Consider the following 14,142-nt stretch of genomic DNA (forward strand, 5'->3'; position numbering starts at 1 on the left):
ATTCATATCTCAAGAGCTGGACCAGTTACTTCTGTGTGGACTGGCTTAAAAAAAGGGATGCTTTGGATACTCCCTAGCTGGAATGAGTTCAGTCTCACTGTAAGGGTAAGACTTTTGTATGTCAGCACTAAAGTCAGGCTCACGTTGGAGTTCCCCCTGGCAGCTGAGCTGCAGGACCCTCCATATCCCAGCCTGAGCAGATGCCAGACAATGTGGCACAGCTCTGCCTGCAGAGGAGGAATTACACTGCCCAGGCAAGGGAAAAGAGCTCCAGTGGCTGCTGCCTTCATATACTCTCAGTGGAGACCTCCACACACTTCTGGTAGTTTTGGGGAGGAGAGGGAGGCTGTGCTGGGTCACCCCAGCTCCCTTAACAGCCCTCTGTGGCACAGTCCTGAGCCTCTGGAGCTGCTCACTGTGCCACCACTGCTGATCCATTCATTTTTCTGGCCACAGTCACTTCCCAGTTGTTCTGTGGCACCAAGCTTCAGCCTGGTGGCTGATCATCCCTGTGCTTCAGCCCAGGGTCCTGCTGCTAATGGGGAAGAGGACAAGCTTTTTGTACAGTGACACAGGGAAAAGGGACAGAATGGGAGACTGGCTGTCATCCTAGATATTTGGAAACCAGCTTCCTTGTTTGACCTCAGATACTCTTGCAGTTGTTCAAGCAGTGCATTTTCCTGTTGGGATCTGCAACATGCTAAGATCATCACAATAGCAGTGCTCAATACTCAGCTTATGGATTTACATACTTTTAAGCTGAAAGCAAAAATTCTTTATTCCTGCTGCAGGAAGCTTTCACAATGGAAATCATCAGGCCAAATGTAATAAAAGGCTCTTCAGACTTGGGAAGGCCTGGAGGTTACAGCTTGCAAAACTCACACTGTAGTTGTAACAGCTGTGCGTTACCTCCCTGGGCTACAAACTGAGCCCTGTTGTGTCTAAAATTTGGTTTATAAATCTGGGGATCTGCACTTCTCTCTGTTCCCTGATTTTTGTTGTTTTTTGACAGATAACACACAGAACATCTACCGGATCAGCCCAGACGGGTCCCTGAGAGTCACCTTTGCCAGCGGAATGGAAATCACGCTCAACACAGAACCTCACATTCTCGCAGGGGTTGTCAGCCCCACGCTAGGGAAGTGCAATATCTCCCTTCCTGGAGAGCATAACTCAAATCTCATTGAATGGAGGCAAAGGAGGGAGCAGACCAAAGGCAATATCTCTACATTTGAGAGAAGGCTAAGGGTAAGGCTTCCTCTTGTAAGTGCAGTGTTCCCTTTGAAAGCCATTGAACTAAAATCATGTTGAAATGTTATACTTTGTAAGAATGAAAATTCTGTATCAGTGGTGGGCCCCAGCCATGAATTTCAAAACCAAACTACTCCAACAGTCTCAGGGATGTTTGATCTCTGTTTGATTTTGATTGTAAGATTTGACCTCAAGACATAATTAGTTCTTTTCTTCCCATTCTTTTTCAACTAAGAACTTAATTATGGCTTTGGAAGAAGCTGTGAGCAAAGGACAGTGCATAGTTAGTCTGGCACAGCAGTAAAGTTGGAGCCACATTTTGCCTCTCTCAGATCTATCAACCCTTTTTCTTCTGGGGGAGCTGAGGGGTGCCAGCTGCTGCCCAGGGCAGAGGCTCTTGCAGGACACACTTGGGATGTCTTTCCTTGGACTCAGAGTGATGTAGAGCCTCCCTGTGTATCCAGACAGGCTGTGTATTCATTCTGCTCTCTTCCACAAACTCTCAAACCCCAAACTCCCTCTGGCTCAGTTACACTACAGCTCCAAGAAAGACTTGCTTTAACATTGCATCGTTGGTTTATTTTTACCTGTGAGTACAATGACAGATGGTCAACTTTTAGCATTTAATTACATAACACCATGGCTCAAAGAGATTGCTACTTTGCTAAACAGGTTTTTTTATTAAATCAGTTCTGGTTTTCACATGAATACCACTTAAAATGCCTGTACCAGTAGTAGAACTGGGAATTTTGGCCTTAAAATTACTCTGCTATTGACTACAACCTTTCTGGATAGGAATTATATCTGAAGGTACACCTGTTAGCTCTGAAAATATAGAGATGGTTATTAAAATCTCTGGATTGTCAAAACCACCAAAATCAAACCCATCTCATTTTGATTATGAGATACTCTACATTCTTTGTAAGTGAAATTCTTTGTAAAACCATCTGTTTGTTTTTCAACTGCTCAGTCAAAAATACAAGACTTGGAAGATCTGGCCAGGCTGGGCACTCTATGTAAAACACTTGTTTGAAAGGGCATTGTTCAGATTTGACAGTCACAGTTACTTTTTTAGGATCTTGCAATCAGGCAAAAGCTTCTTTTAGTTCTTCTTGCCCACTTTCTGCCTCCTTCCTCTCTAAATTAGTGTGAGGCCTCATAGCCCTGTCTGGGGAGCTAGGTGAGCTTAGCACTGTGACAAACATGTCAAGATGGCAAGATCCAAAGTGTGGCTTCCTGGACTAATGCTGCCTATTCAGTTGGAGGCTTTCTGTGTGACTTTGTTATTAAATTACAGTATGGCACATTTTTCTATAAGAATCTTATGTAATAAGATGGTAAACAGAAAGGATGTAGTCAGTCATCTATTCTGCTTACATTGCCAGGGACTGGTTGTTTATCACAATTCTGTTTAATACAACTACTTCATCTTGCAGAGTTTCAACATTATGCAATTTGTATTTTCTCTTGCTGAAATTCACTGTAGTTTCTTTTGCATTTTCACTTGCTTCTATGAGATCTTTAACACTGCCTGGCAAAAAAAAAAAAAAAAAAAAAAAAAAAGGAAATTCGCAAATTGGTCAGGATTAAATGCATTCTGGCTGGAGGCATAAGATGTTCATTGAAATATTGCAATACTGAAGGTATCCAGATGTCAACTGATCGACCTACCTTTGGAATAGGCTGTTGGTGGACAAAACCACTCATGTATTCCTCTTCCTCCCCCTTCACTTTCATCCAGAGAGAGGATGGAAGGTGAAAGACAAGCATAAGAATAATTTTGGTATGCTGATGTCTTTTACTCTTTGTCCTTCTAAAAGTATGCACTAGCAACACAGCTCTTGAACATTGCATTCTTGTTCTGTAAGCTGTGTCTTCTTATACCTGTCCAAGATCAAGGGGCTTAGGGATTGTCCTGCCTGCTCAGAAGGACAACCCAGCTGCCTGTATTGCAGTCCTGACTGTGCTGACTCCCTCAGCTGTACTGAGCTCTAGGACTGTTGTTCTGAGAGCTGTCAGGCAAGGCTGGAGGGAACCTGGTGGGATAGCACAGGTTCCTCTAAAAGGAGGATTTTAGAGTGGAAAGGAGGAGAAATGTTAGAATTATAGAATCATTTATATTTAAAAAGACCTCTAAGATCGCCAAGTCCAATTGTATTCTGCACAAAGGCGACACCATGTAAATAGGCACAAGAGAAAGGGACAGATGGACGACTGAGGCTGGTAAGACCATGAAGAAGGACTTTGGAGAATAGCAGAAATATCTGGATCCTGGAGTTCATCTTTAGCACTGAGAGGCCTGCATGGTATGCTGGTGGAATGGAGAGTCAGTGGAGATGGAAGGAGCTGGAACAGTAGAGCAAAGGAATCTACCCAAAGACAGCTCTCTTTTCTTGGTGATTATAGGAAATGCAGCACAGCAGGAACAAAAGTACCATCCTATAGTGTGTTTGAAACAGTATACCAAATAATGAAATGGATTTAGGAATTGCTGTGGACAGATCCTTGAGTACTGCTGGGAAAAAAAAATAGTATCATTGAAAGTCATTATGCTGGATGAGATTCTAGACCTTCTGAAAACTTTTAGTGAGTTATATTTTTAAAATAAAGTATTTAAACACTTAATATGCCATGCCTGGCACAATAGGAAGTGTGTTAGAAAGCTTGCAATGTAGGGCAGAAAGAACTATGCTGAACTTTGAAAATGTATGTAAAGAAAAGCTCTGGGGACTGGAGCAGTTCTCAATGGAAATGAACAGACTTGCAGGAGCCCTCAGTTAAAGGAAAAAAAAAAAAAACAGCACAATGGAAGAGTTTTCTAAGAGAGAAAAAAATAGCATAGAAATGAGGTATAAAGATGTTACTTAGAAATCAGTCCTGATATCATCAGTGAAACAAATGGCTTTGACTGCTAAAAGGTATAAATTAGAAGGCAGGTAGCTGGGGATGAGATACAGGATGACCTACTTGAAGAGAAGAAAGAGAATAAAGCTTTTCCTTATCTGCCTGGTCCTAACTTTTTTAATTCTAATAGCAATTAGCAACCATCTTGAAAGCATGTCACTCTATTAGTGTTATTTCCAGTTTTGGAAAGAGGCCGCTGTGAGCATGTTCTGAATAATGCTGGAAACACTGGGTTTTAAAAAATTGATTTCTGCATGATGTGAATTCCCTGCTCTGGAGATAGGACAGAAGTAAGTTAACTGATAACTTTATCTCAGGGTCTAAGTCAATGTGGGAAACAGAAATTAACCACAGGTTTCCTTTAAGTGAAGAACTGCTTGCACCAGCACTTCCTGGACATATATAAAACAGTCTGTGGGCATGTATGCATTTTATATTAATAATAAATCTATGTACAATCAGGCATTTTAACATCAATCTTAATCTAGCAAGACTTCTTTTTTATCAATTGAACAGCTATTTTAATTGACTTCTAAAAATGAAGCAAAGACTGCTGTTAAATCTGATGAGCATGATGCATAGTAATACACTGATTAGAATGCAGCTCTGCTCCCTCCTGACTTTTGCATAACTAGAGGAACGTGGCATTGGATGCAGTCCAGGTTTTATAACTGGATGTCTACAAAATTGAAAATTGAATGCTTGGCCAGTCTTAATTTTTTCTTTTTTTTCTTTTTTTTTTCTTTTTTAATAACAACAACAAAAGTAGCTCACTGGCCTCAGTTCAAAAGTCCTGCAGACACAGGCTTTGACAGCCATGTTCATTATTGCACTTAGCAAATTATCTCCCTTTATTTACCATTCTTACAGCAAATTCTAAAGATGGGACCATGTCCTCTGCCAGGGTGTATGAGTTTGCTTTGGCTCAAATCAAAACACAGACAAGGAAAGAATGCAATTATCTCATCTGACTTACATACCAGGAAGGGTGGACAGGGTATGCGTGGAAATTAAATTAAAAGAAGTGCACATTTATGCGATACTTACACTGCAAAATTTCTAGCTAAAAAACTAATGGAAGTAGAGTCAACCAATGTTTAAAAAATATAGAATAAACATATCTTTTTATATGCTTATAACATTACTGAAGTCATCTGAATTTTCTCCCAATTTTCATTAGCTGTATTCCAACCTGACATTGCTTTCAGAAACCAGTTTTCCCTGGCTCATAGCAGAACACAAGTTCCAGCCACTCTCAGGGGGCTTTTTGCCATGGTTTATGTATCTTGAAAGAGTCATCTCATGAAGCCACTGGGATTTGAAATCAGCTTGTCAATAGCAACATTGAGATGAGTCCTCCTACCCATTTATGATCCTGTCTTGCTTTGAGAAGGATGTTAAACTTCACTTTAATAGAAGAAAGCAAACAAATGAGACATAAAATGTGCAATATAAGGGAAGTATTTTAACCTTATTTTAACTCTGTGAGTTTTCAATTACTGCTGCTTTCCACTTCACTGCTAATTCTGCCTCTGTTTGGTTTTCATTCTTATTTTTTGTATAGTCTCTGAAATTCAGATTGCAGGCAATTTGTTTTCAAGGCTCTTCTTTCTCCTAACTGCGTTCTACCATGATAGTAATAGCAATAAGAACATTAAACATGTACATAGAACATAAATGAATAAGACATAGGGTATACCTCCTGCTAGCTTTTCAGCCACCAAGAGGATTTTTTTTCAGAAATTTTAAGAAGTTTGCTAAAAAATATATTGTATTAAACTTAAACCACCAGTCTGTATACAAGCAAATGTAGTTGAACTGAGCATCACATTTAACTTGGGCTTCTTAACTATCATTAGAGCATAAATTGTAATAGTTACAGCAGTCTACAGGGGTATATAGTTATTTTACAGCTATTGTAAATGAACACTCTTAAAGTTAGACATGTGTGTATATAAAGCTCCAGAAATGGTAGTTGAAGAAAGAACACCTGCTTCTTCTAGATTCTCAGATTATTTTGTATCTAAAAACAGAAAGAGGAACAAAAAAGAAATGTTCATTCTAATCACATCTTGAATTATTAACCAGGGTTTATTAACCATTTACTCCATGGCTGTGCCTCCAGGTCTCAGAGAGGAGCAAGCACTGAGCCATGCTCTGTGCTGACACCTGCACTGGCATTGTCTGTGCTCTCAGGAAGTTATTCATGGGAACAGAGTGATCAGATAAAATGTGGTAGATTAATGCAACAAGCACATTGAGCACCGATCTGAAAAAGACATGTCAATGAACAATATTTTATGGTTCCTTAAATTATATATCTGATTTAAATGGTGCTTAATAGAGACTTCCCAGTGACTGAATGATCTAAGGATGCCATCCTCTAAGGATGATGATAGCACTCGATAAATGTATTTTGTCTTCATGAATCTGACTCAGTTCTGAACTTGATTTCAAATTGAGTATTGGGCTGTGTTCCATCTGTCAGACAGAGCGAGTTGCTGGTCCCAGATGTTGTGAGAGCAGCAACAAGGAATACGGCCAGTGCCAGGCACGGCTGCTGCTGGCTCTCAGGAGTCTGGAAGTGAGGTGGTTTTGTGAGGAAGCATGAGGACACTGGTGAGCAGGGTCTGCAGGAGCTGCCAGCACAGCTCTGCCCTTTGCAGCACCGGGATGTGACCTGGGCTGTGAGGGCTGTCCCAGAGCACCAGCTGACCTGCCAGTGTTAACAGAGCTCAAGAGAGGATGTGAGATAGTAGATCTTTCTTAGTTTGTGGATTTAACTACACATCTTTGGCTGGAGTCAAGAATTTAATCCACAGCTGAGAAGAAAGAAGAAAAATTCACGAAAAGGTGAGAGCAGAGGTGAGGGTTTATCACATGGAAACATCCTGTAATGCCAAATATCATAACACTGAATGCAAGGAACAATTTTTTTGGTCCTTCTGTTTCTCATCTTAATCTTTTCTATTTTCTTGTCTTCAGTAAGGCCCAACTCACAATGTTAAACCATTGCTCACTTTGATTAGGGCTGACACAGACGTGCCTGTGTTGGCTGTCCTGAGGATGCATTGTGTTCTTACCATGCTGTACCTCTGTGTTTAGACCCACAACAGAAACCTGCTCTCCATTGACTTCGACCATGTAACCAGAACAGGAAAGATTTATGATGATCATCGGAAATTCACTCTTCGAATTATGTATGACCAGACAGGACGCCCCATTTTATGGTCCCCCATCAGCAAGTACAACGAGGTCAATATCTCTTATTCACACTCTGGATTAGTCACCTATATCCAAAGAGGAACCTGGACTGAGAAAATGGAGTATGATGCAAGTGGGAACATCGTCTCCAGAACATGGGCAGATGGTAAAATATGGAGTTACACATATCTAGAAAAGGTAAATTATTTTAAAAGTGGGGTTTGTGCCAAGACAAAAAAAATGTTTGGGTCTATTATATTATTATATTATATTATATTATATTATATTATATTATATTATATTATATTATATATTTTGAACTATGTTATAATGCTGCCTCTTGCAAGAGTATTTAAGACTTTTAAAACAGAAAATGCATAGAATTACATAACTAGATAAAAATGTCTCTGGATATGCTCAGACCTCCATGTCACCTGCTCAAACCTGTCACAGTTTAGTTCTGAAGAAACTTATCAGCACCTCAGGTTTGTTTAATTGGTACGTCAAAACAACTTTCTGGTCTCAGTCCATGTTCAAGTGAACAAAGGCCACCCTAACTGCTGAAAATCATGTTGCTACTCTGGATAACAGTCAGAAAAATTACAGTCCTGAAGGAGAACTTTTTTCTCCCCACAAACAGTTCTTTTAAGCCAAAATTAGGAGTCCATGAGCAGAAGCTTACCTATTCAATGCTGTTATTTTAAACAAGGGATTGATCCTGTGAGGAGAAAGCTTACTGCAGTATTTAGGGGGAAAATATTAGTGTGAAATGAGTTATTTCTCTGCTTTTATGGTGACTTTGCATCTAAATTCCCTGAATATTGTAAGTTCCATGTATGTCTAGAGGCAATAGTCACAAAATGTGAAGATAAATATTGTACAAACCAAGGAGGCACACCTTCACCTGTGGTAGCATTTTGTTTGGTCTTGTCTTTCAAAACCAGAAAACCAGTCAACTCAGTGCAAACTCATATTCAAAGTTTTTTTAAATAGCAGCATCTTGGACTATCCAATATACCCTGAGTTAGCAGAACATTCTTTCTCTGAATTCTTTCTCTGAACCTGTAAACCACAGGAAAAGGCTGTGGGCGGGGGAGCAGAAGAGGTAACATTGATAGGAGGAAATCCACACAGGAAATCCAGTGACTTTGAAGTTACTTGTATATTAAAGAGTTCCAAATGTGTACTTTTAAGATAAACTGTGCTGTACTTATTTTGAATGTATTTAAGATCCTCAAAAAACTTAAACCTAACCCAGTGAAAAAAAAATTACCAAGACTGGAAAATGCATAGAAATGTGATTCCTCCTTGTCTGCATGCAGTGTGGTTCTTGCATGTGTTAACAAGATTGGCAAACCCCAGGAGCTTCAGAAGTTTGTTTCAGATAAATTAGTCAGGGCTTTTTTTTGTCTTTATGCTCTTTAGCAAATTACAAATAAACAGACATTTTCTACAGCTTTCGAATATTTGGGCAATGTGCCTTTTGGAGGAATCTCTCATTTTTTTCTTTGGACCTAATGGACTGTAATTTTGGAAAGATGTATGCTTCTTATCTTTCCAAACCACTTTGTTTGTTCTTAGTTTATGATGAGCTTATAAATAAAGTCATATAACTTAACACTGTTATTCTAGAATTCACAAAAGCCAAATCCTGATCTTGTAGAAGCAAGTGGCAAAAGCTTACTGGTTCAGGTAGCAGCTTGGGTAATGCTGTAACTTGTCATTAAAATTATGGAAAGTCATTCACACCATGGACAATAATCTCCCAGCTATTTAATGTACTTCTGTGACTGTTGTATCTTGTGCCAAAGAAAGATGAATTCACTGTCAAAATTAGACATTGAAATATAACTTTCTGGCTCCATTAAAGTCAATAACTCATTGTGTTAATTATATAATGATTGCTAAAGGTTTTCTGAAGCCTTGTAAGACCCAATAATTCCTTTCATGAAAAAAAAATCAATTATATAGGTCGCTTCCAATTAATAGTTATTTAATTCTTCATTTTTATCAGTAGATGAGTTAATTGTACATCTTCAAAAATCTCTGCCCCTTAAGAAATTAGCTCAAATAAATAAGATCTAAAAAAAAACACTACAACATTAGCATTGTAAATAATTCTTGCTGATGAAATTCAGTTACTTTTGTTTGGTCACTTTCCTCAATTAGTTTAAACTGTTATAAAATCTCGTGAATACTCCAAACTTGCTTTCAAAATCTGGCAGACAAAACAGATGAGTGTCTGTGTGTCTGCTGGACAGAAATGACATCTAGTGGTGATGCTCAGCATTTGTCTATTCCCAGCAGAGCTCCCAGTAATTGGCCATTGGCTGTTTGTCTTGATACACCATACAGCATCAATCATTATGTGGTTGACCAGGCTCTGGTTGCTTTAATAAAATGACAGATTTTTGGATGTTTTATGAGCTACCCTCTGAAATCCTTTAAAACAATTAGAACCCAATTTGTGCAGAGTTGAAAAATCTATTGTAATGCTATTAGGATGAATTGGGAATTAATTTTTTTTTTTTTCACTTTATGGTATCCTCTAATAGGCTTCAGAGGATACTCAGTCTCCAGCCCTTGTACTGTCTATCTTTTTATTATCCTGGACAATAGTGAAAAAGCCAAAGCACTTTTATAAAGTGCCATAAAAATGGTACACAGGGGCACTAAAGTTATATTGGGGATGTTTCTGATATTGTTATTCATACTCTGTCAGTGGCAGACACCTTAAAAACAGGCACGGGAGCAGTATAGAGAGAGGCGTCACAGCAGTGCTAGGAGGGAGTTCAGCCAGTGGTTTACTGCAGACTGGAGACTCCTGACTGAAGGTGGAAACAAAATAAACACGGTGCATGTTGGAAATGGTTAGTGGAGCAGCAATAAAGTGCTCAGAAAGTGCTTGGTGTGAAGGTCTGTCATCACCAGTTGGCAGAGGGTGAGCTGGAGTGCCATATGTTGGTGCTCTCTGGCTGCTGCACAGGTGACAGATGTCTTTTGCCAAGGGCAGGAAGAGACACATCTTGGGCAGGCACGGGGCTGGGGGTGCAGAGAGGATGGCCAAGGCTGAGCCTATCTCTGGCCCTTTGAATGGACAGTTGGTTTATTTCTCAGAGAAAAGTGCCTCAGGGCCAGTGTTACTTACCACCCTGCAGGGCTGATCTTAAGGTGTTTTTTCCCAGAGAAGATTTTTGAGCTTAGAGGGTAAAAGATCCTATTTTTCTGATTAATTTCCCCAAGGCTCTATGACAAAGGAGCCATGTGGTTCCATGTAAGACTTTGTTTTGTATGACGTCTCAGTCCTGCAGAAGCCTGACAAATTTGCTTATGTGCCTGGTAGGTTTGAGCTGTGGGCTCAGAGCTGGGCAGTGTTGGTGCTCCAGCATGACTCAGACAAGGCAAGGAATGTGCAGTGCTCTGGTCCAGCTAAGCCATTTGCCAGAGCTGGGGGAAGGTGACAGAGTTCCCCATACATTTTCATTCTGTGTTTTCAATATCTTTGTTTCAACAGTGACTGTTCAACAGCCGGCTTGTGCTCTGAGAAGGTGTACAGAACCCAAACTACAATTATCAATAGAAAAAGTCTGCTGTGCTTGCACATTCACCTGCCAGATAAGCAAACAAGATTTCATTGACCAGCTACAATTAACCAACACAGGGCAAATACCAAGTACCTGCATAGAAATTATATTCTTTGTAAACATTAAAAATAAGCAATAGAAGTAGTCACACCAAAGAATCTGCAGAGTATTTTCAATCCATCTGTAGGCACGGAGATATTATGGTGCTGTGTGTATTTAAAAGAAGATATATGTGAAAAGGGCTAGGTCTGTGCTGTAGATAAGCAGAATGCCAATAAAAGCTAAACACCTTGTACATGCACAAAATTTCCCCTTTCCAGCTCCTCTAGATACATCTGCTGGTGCAGATGCTCTGCCTGTGTGTGAGGAAGAGGTTCCCTCTGGTTTTGCTCCCTGAGAGGATGCCCTAAATATTTCAAAGCAACATAGCAAGTCAGCATGAGGCTGAAATGCTACTGAGAGCCACATCTGCCTTCCAGTTTGGAGGCCCTTACCTCTAGACTTACTATGATTCTCCTCCTGTTTTGTACCACCTTGCTGGCCAGGTCTCCTGGAGCTGAAAGCTTCACTTGGAATTGTCCAAAGAGTAAGAGCAAACTACAAGAGTGAGTGGTTGTTTCAGCATTTCCATAACCTCCAGGTGCTCGCTAGCTGGATCCCCATGTGCTTGATCCGCCCCTTACCGTGCCATTGCTGTTTGGTTGCAGTCCGTGATGCTCCTGCTGCACAGCCAGCGGCGCTACATCTTCGAGTACGACCAGTCGGAGTCGCTGCAGTCGGTGACGATGCCCAGCATGGTGCGCCACGCCCTGCAGACCATGCTGTCCGTGGGCTACTACCGCAACATCTACACCCCGCCGGACAGCGGCGCCGCCTTCATCCAGGACCTGGCCAGGGACGGGCGGCTGCTGCAGACCTTGTACCCCGGCACGGGCCGCAGGGTCCTCTACAAGTACACCAAGCAGTCGCGGCTCTCCGAGATCCTCTATGACACTACACAAGTCACGTTCACCTACGAGGAATCTTCTGGGGTTATTAAAACAATACATTTAATGCACGACGGGTTCATCTGTACCATCAGATACAGGCAAACAGGTTTGTCTAACTGTGACTACTTTGCTGAAGTTTTTGGCTCCTTAAAATGTGATGCTCATTCCTCATTCGCAACACCCTGATCTTGCACTTACCTGGTATGAAATTCCATTATTTTTATGTCTACAAGTTTTTATATTTTATGTTTCACTAGAAAAATATGTGTGTATATCTCTGTGTCTGTGTCCATAGGTGAATATAGCTGTCCCACTTGAAATACAGTTTTCTTTTTATTGGTTGGTATGGAATAGCTCTTAGAATGTTTTGTTGGTTTTATTCCTCTGTGTGGATATTTGCTAAATACTAAATCAAGTTGGTTTATTGTTTGTATTTTCAAGTTTCCCTGTTTACACCATAATATAACATAAATTCAAAAGGACAGCTTACATGAGGAAGGAAATCACCATGTGAAGTAAATTTAATTTAGAATTATCTTGTAAGTAGAAAGCATAATTAGGAATAACAGCATTCATTTAAACAAATATTAATAAAATATAAATAATTTGTAGAGCAAGCATTAATAAAGGTTTGTGGGAGAATAATCTAACATATTCTTAGTTAATGGTATTTTCAAAGACTGCTAAGGAGTAGTAAGGCTAAAGGGCATACCTGAGGTCATCTCCTGTCTGTCCTAGATATGTAGGATAAGGAAACCAGGGGCATAATTCATTATTTTTCTTGTTTTTCCTCTTTCCCGTATTTGTTTTGGACAGGTCCACTTATTGGCCGCCAAATATTCAGGTTTAGTGAAGAAGGGCTTGTAAATGCCAGATTTGACTACAGCTATAACAACTTCCGTGTCACAAGCATGCAGGCCATGATCAACGAGACACCCCTTCCCATAGATCTGTACCGTTACGTCGATGTTTCTGGCAGGACTGAACAATTTGGAAAATTCAGTGTCATTAATTACGATTTAAACCAAGTTATAACCACCACTGTGATGAAGCATACCAAAATCTTCAGTGCCAATGGTCAGGTGATTGAAGTACAGTATGAAATTCTCAAGTCTATTGCTTACTGGATGACCATCCAGTATGATAACATGGGTCGCATGGTGATCTGTGACATACGCGTGGGTGTAGATGCCAATATAACGAGGTATTTTTATGAATATGACGCTGATGGTCAGCTCCAGACTGTGTCTGTGAATGATAAAACCCAGTGGCGCTACAGCTACGACCTTAATGGCAACATCAACTTGCTGAGCCATGGGAACAGCGCGCGCCTCACTCCTCTGAGATACGACCTGAGAGATCGCATTACCAGGCTTGGGGAAATTCAATATAAAATGGACGAAGATGGTTTTCTCAGGCAAAGAGGCAATGAGATCTTTGAGTACAACTCTAATGGTTTGCTGAACAAAGCGTATAACAAAGTGTCTGGCTGGACTGTTCAATACTGTTATGATGGTCTTGGAAGACGAGTTGCAAGCAAATCAAGCCTAGGACAACATTTACAGTTCTTTTATGCTGATCTCTCCAACCCAATAAGAGTTACTCACTTGTACAATCACACTAGCTCAGAAATAACATCCCTATATTATGATCTGCAAGGTCATCTCATTGCAATGGAATTAAGCAGTGGAGAAGAATATTATGTTGCTTGTGATAACACTGGGACACCTCTAGCTGTGTTTAGCAGTCGAGGCCAAGTCATAAAAGAAATTTTGTACACCCCTTATGGAGAGATCTACCAGGACACTAATCCAGATTTCGAGGTTATCATTGGTTTTCATGGAGGACTCTATGATTCTCTTACTAAATTAGTTCATCTGGGCCAGCGGGACTATGATGTCATTGCTGGTCGGTGGACAACACCAAATCACCGTATATGGAAGCACCTGAATGCTGTCCCACAACCATTTAATCTCTACTCGTTTGAAAATAATTACCCAGTTGGCAAAATCCAAGACGTTGCTAAGTATACAACAGGTAAAAGTAACCTGTCTCTCATGAAAATGTCTCTAATGAAAATAAAACTTCCTCTTGAATTGTGGTATGGATTTAACATTCCAGAAATCTTTTGCATACAAAAAGTCTCTAATCTTAAATCTATTGAAGTAATTTCTTTAATAGATTGCATCTTACTGAGCTTGATCTGTTTT

General features: G+C 40.2%; 1 protein-coding gene across 1 annotated transcript in view; it reads left to right on the forward strand.

Moving 5' to 3' along the window:
- TENM1 (teneurin transmembrane protein 1) overlaps positions 1 to 14,142 on the forward strand; it is a 304,289-nt gene that overhangs the window by 287,168 nt on the left and 2,979 nt on the right. The window contains exons 27-30 of the mRNA XM_053955867.1: positions 1,013 to 1,248; positions 7,261 to 7,557; positions 11,651 to 12,038; positions 12,749 to 13,969. Of these exons, the coding sequence (XP_053811842.1) occupies positions 1,013 to 1,248; positions 7,261 to 7,557; positions 11,651 to 12,038; positions 12,749 to 13,969 (2,142 nt within the window). The remainder of the gene's footprint in view (positions 1 to 1,012; positions 1,249 to 7,260; positions 7,558 to 11,650; positions 12,039 to 12,748; positions 13,970 to 14,142) is intronic.

Source organism: Vidua chalybeata, chromosome 14, assembly GCF_026979565.1.
Source record: "Vidua chalybeata isolate OUT-0048 chromosome 14, bVidCha1 merged haplotype, whole genome shotgun sequence".
Taxonomy (NCBI): domain Eukaryota; kingdom Metazoa; phylum Chordata; class Aves; order Passeriformes; family Viduidae; genus Vidua; species Vidua chalybeata.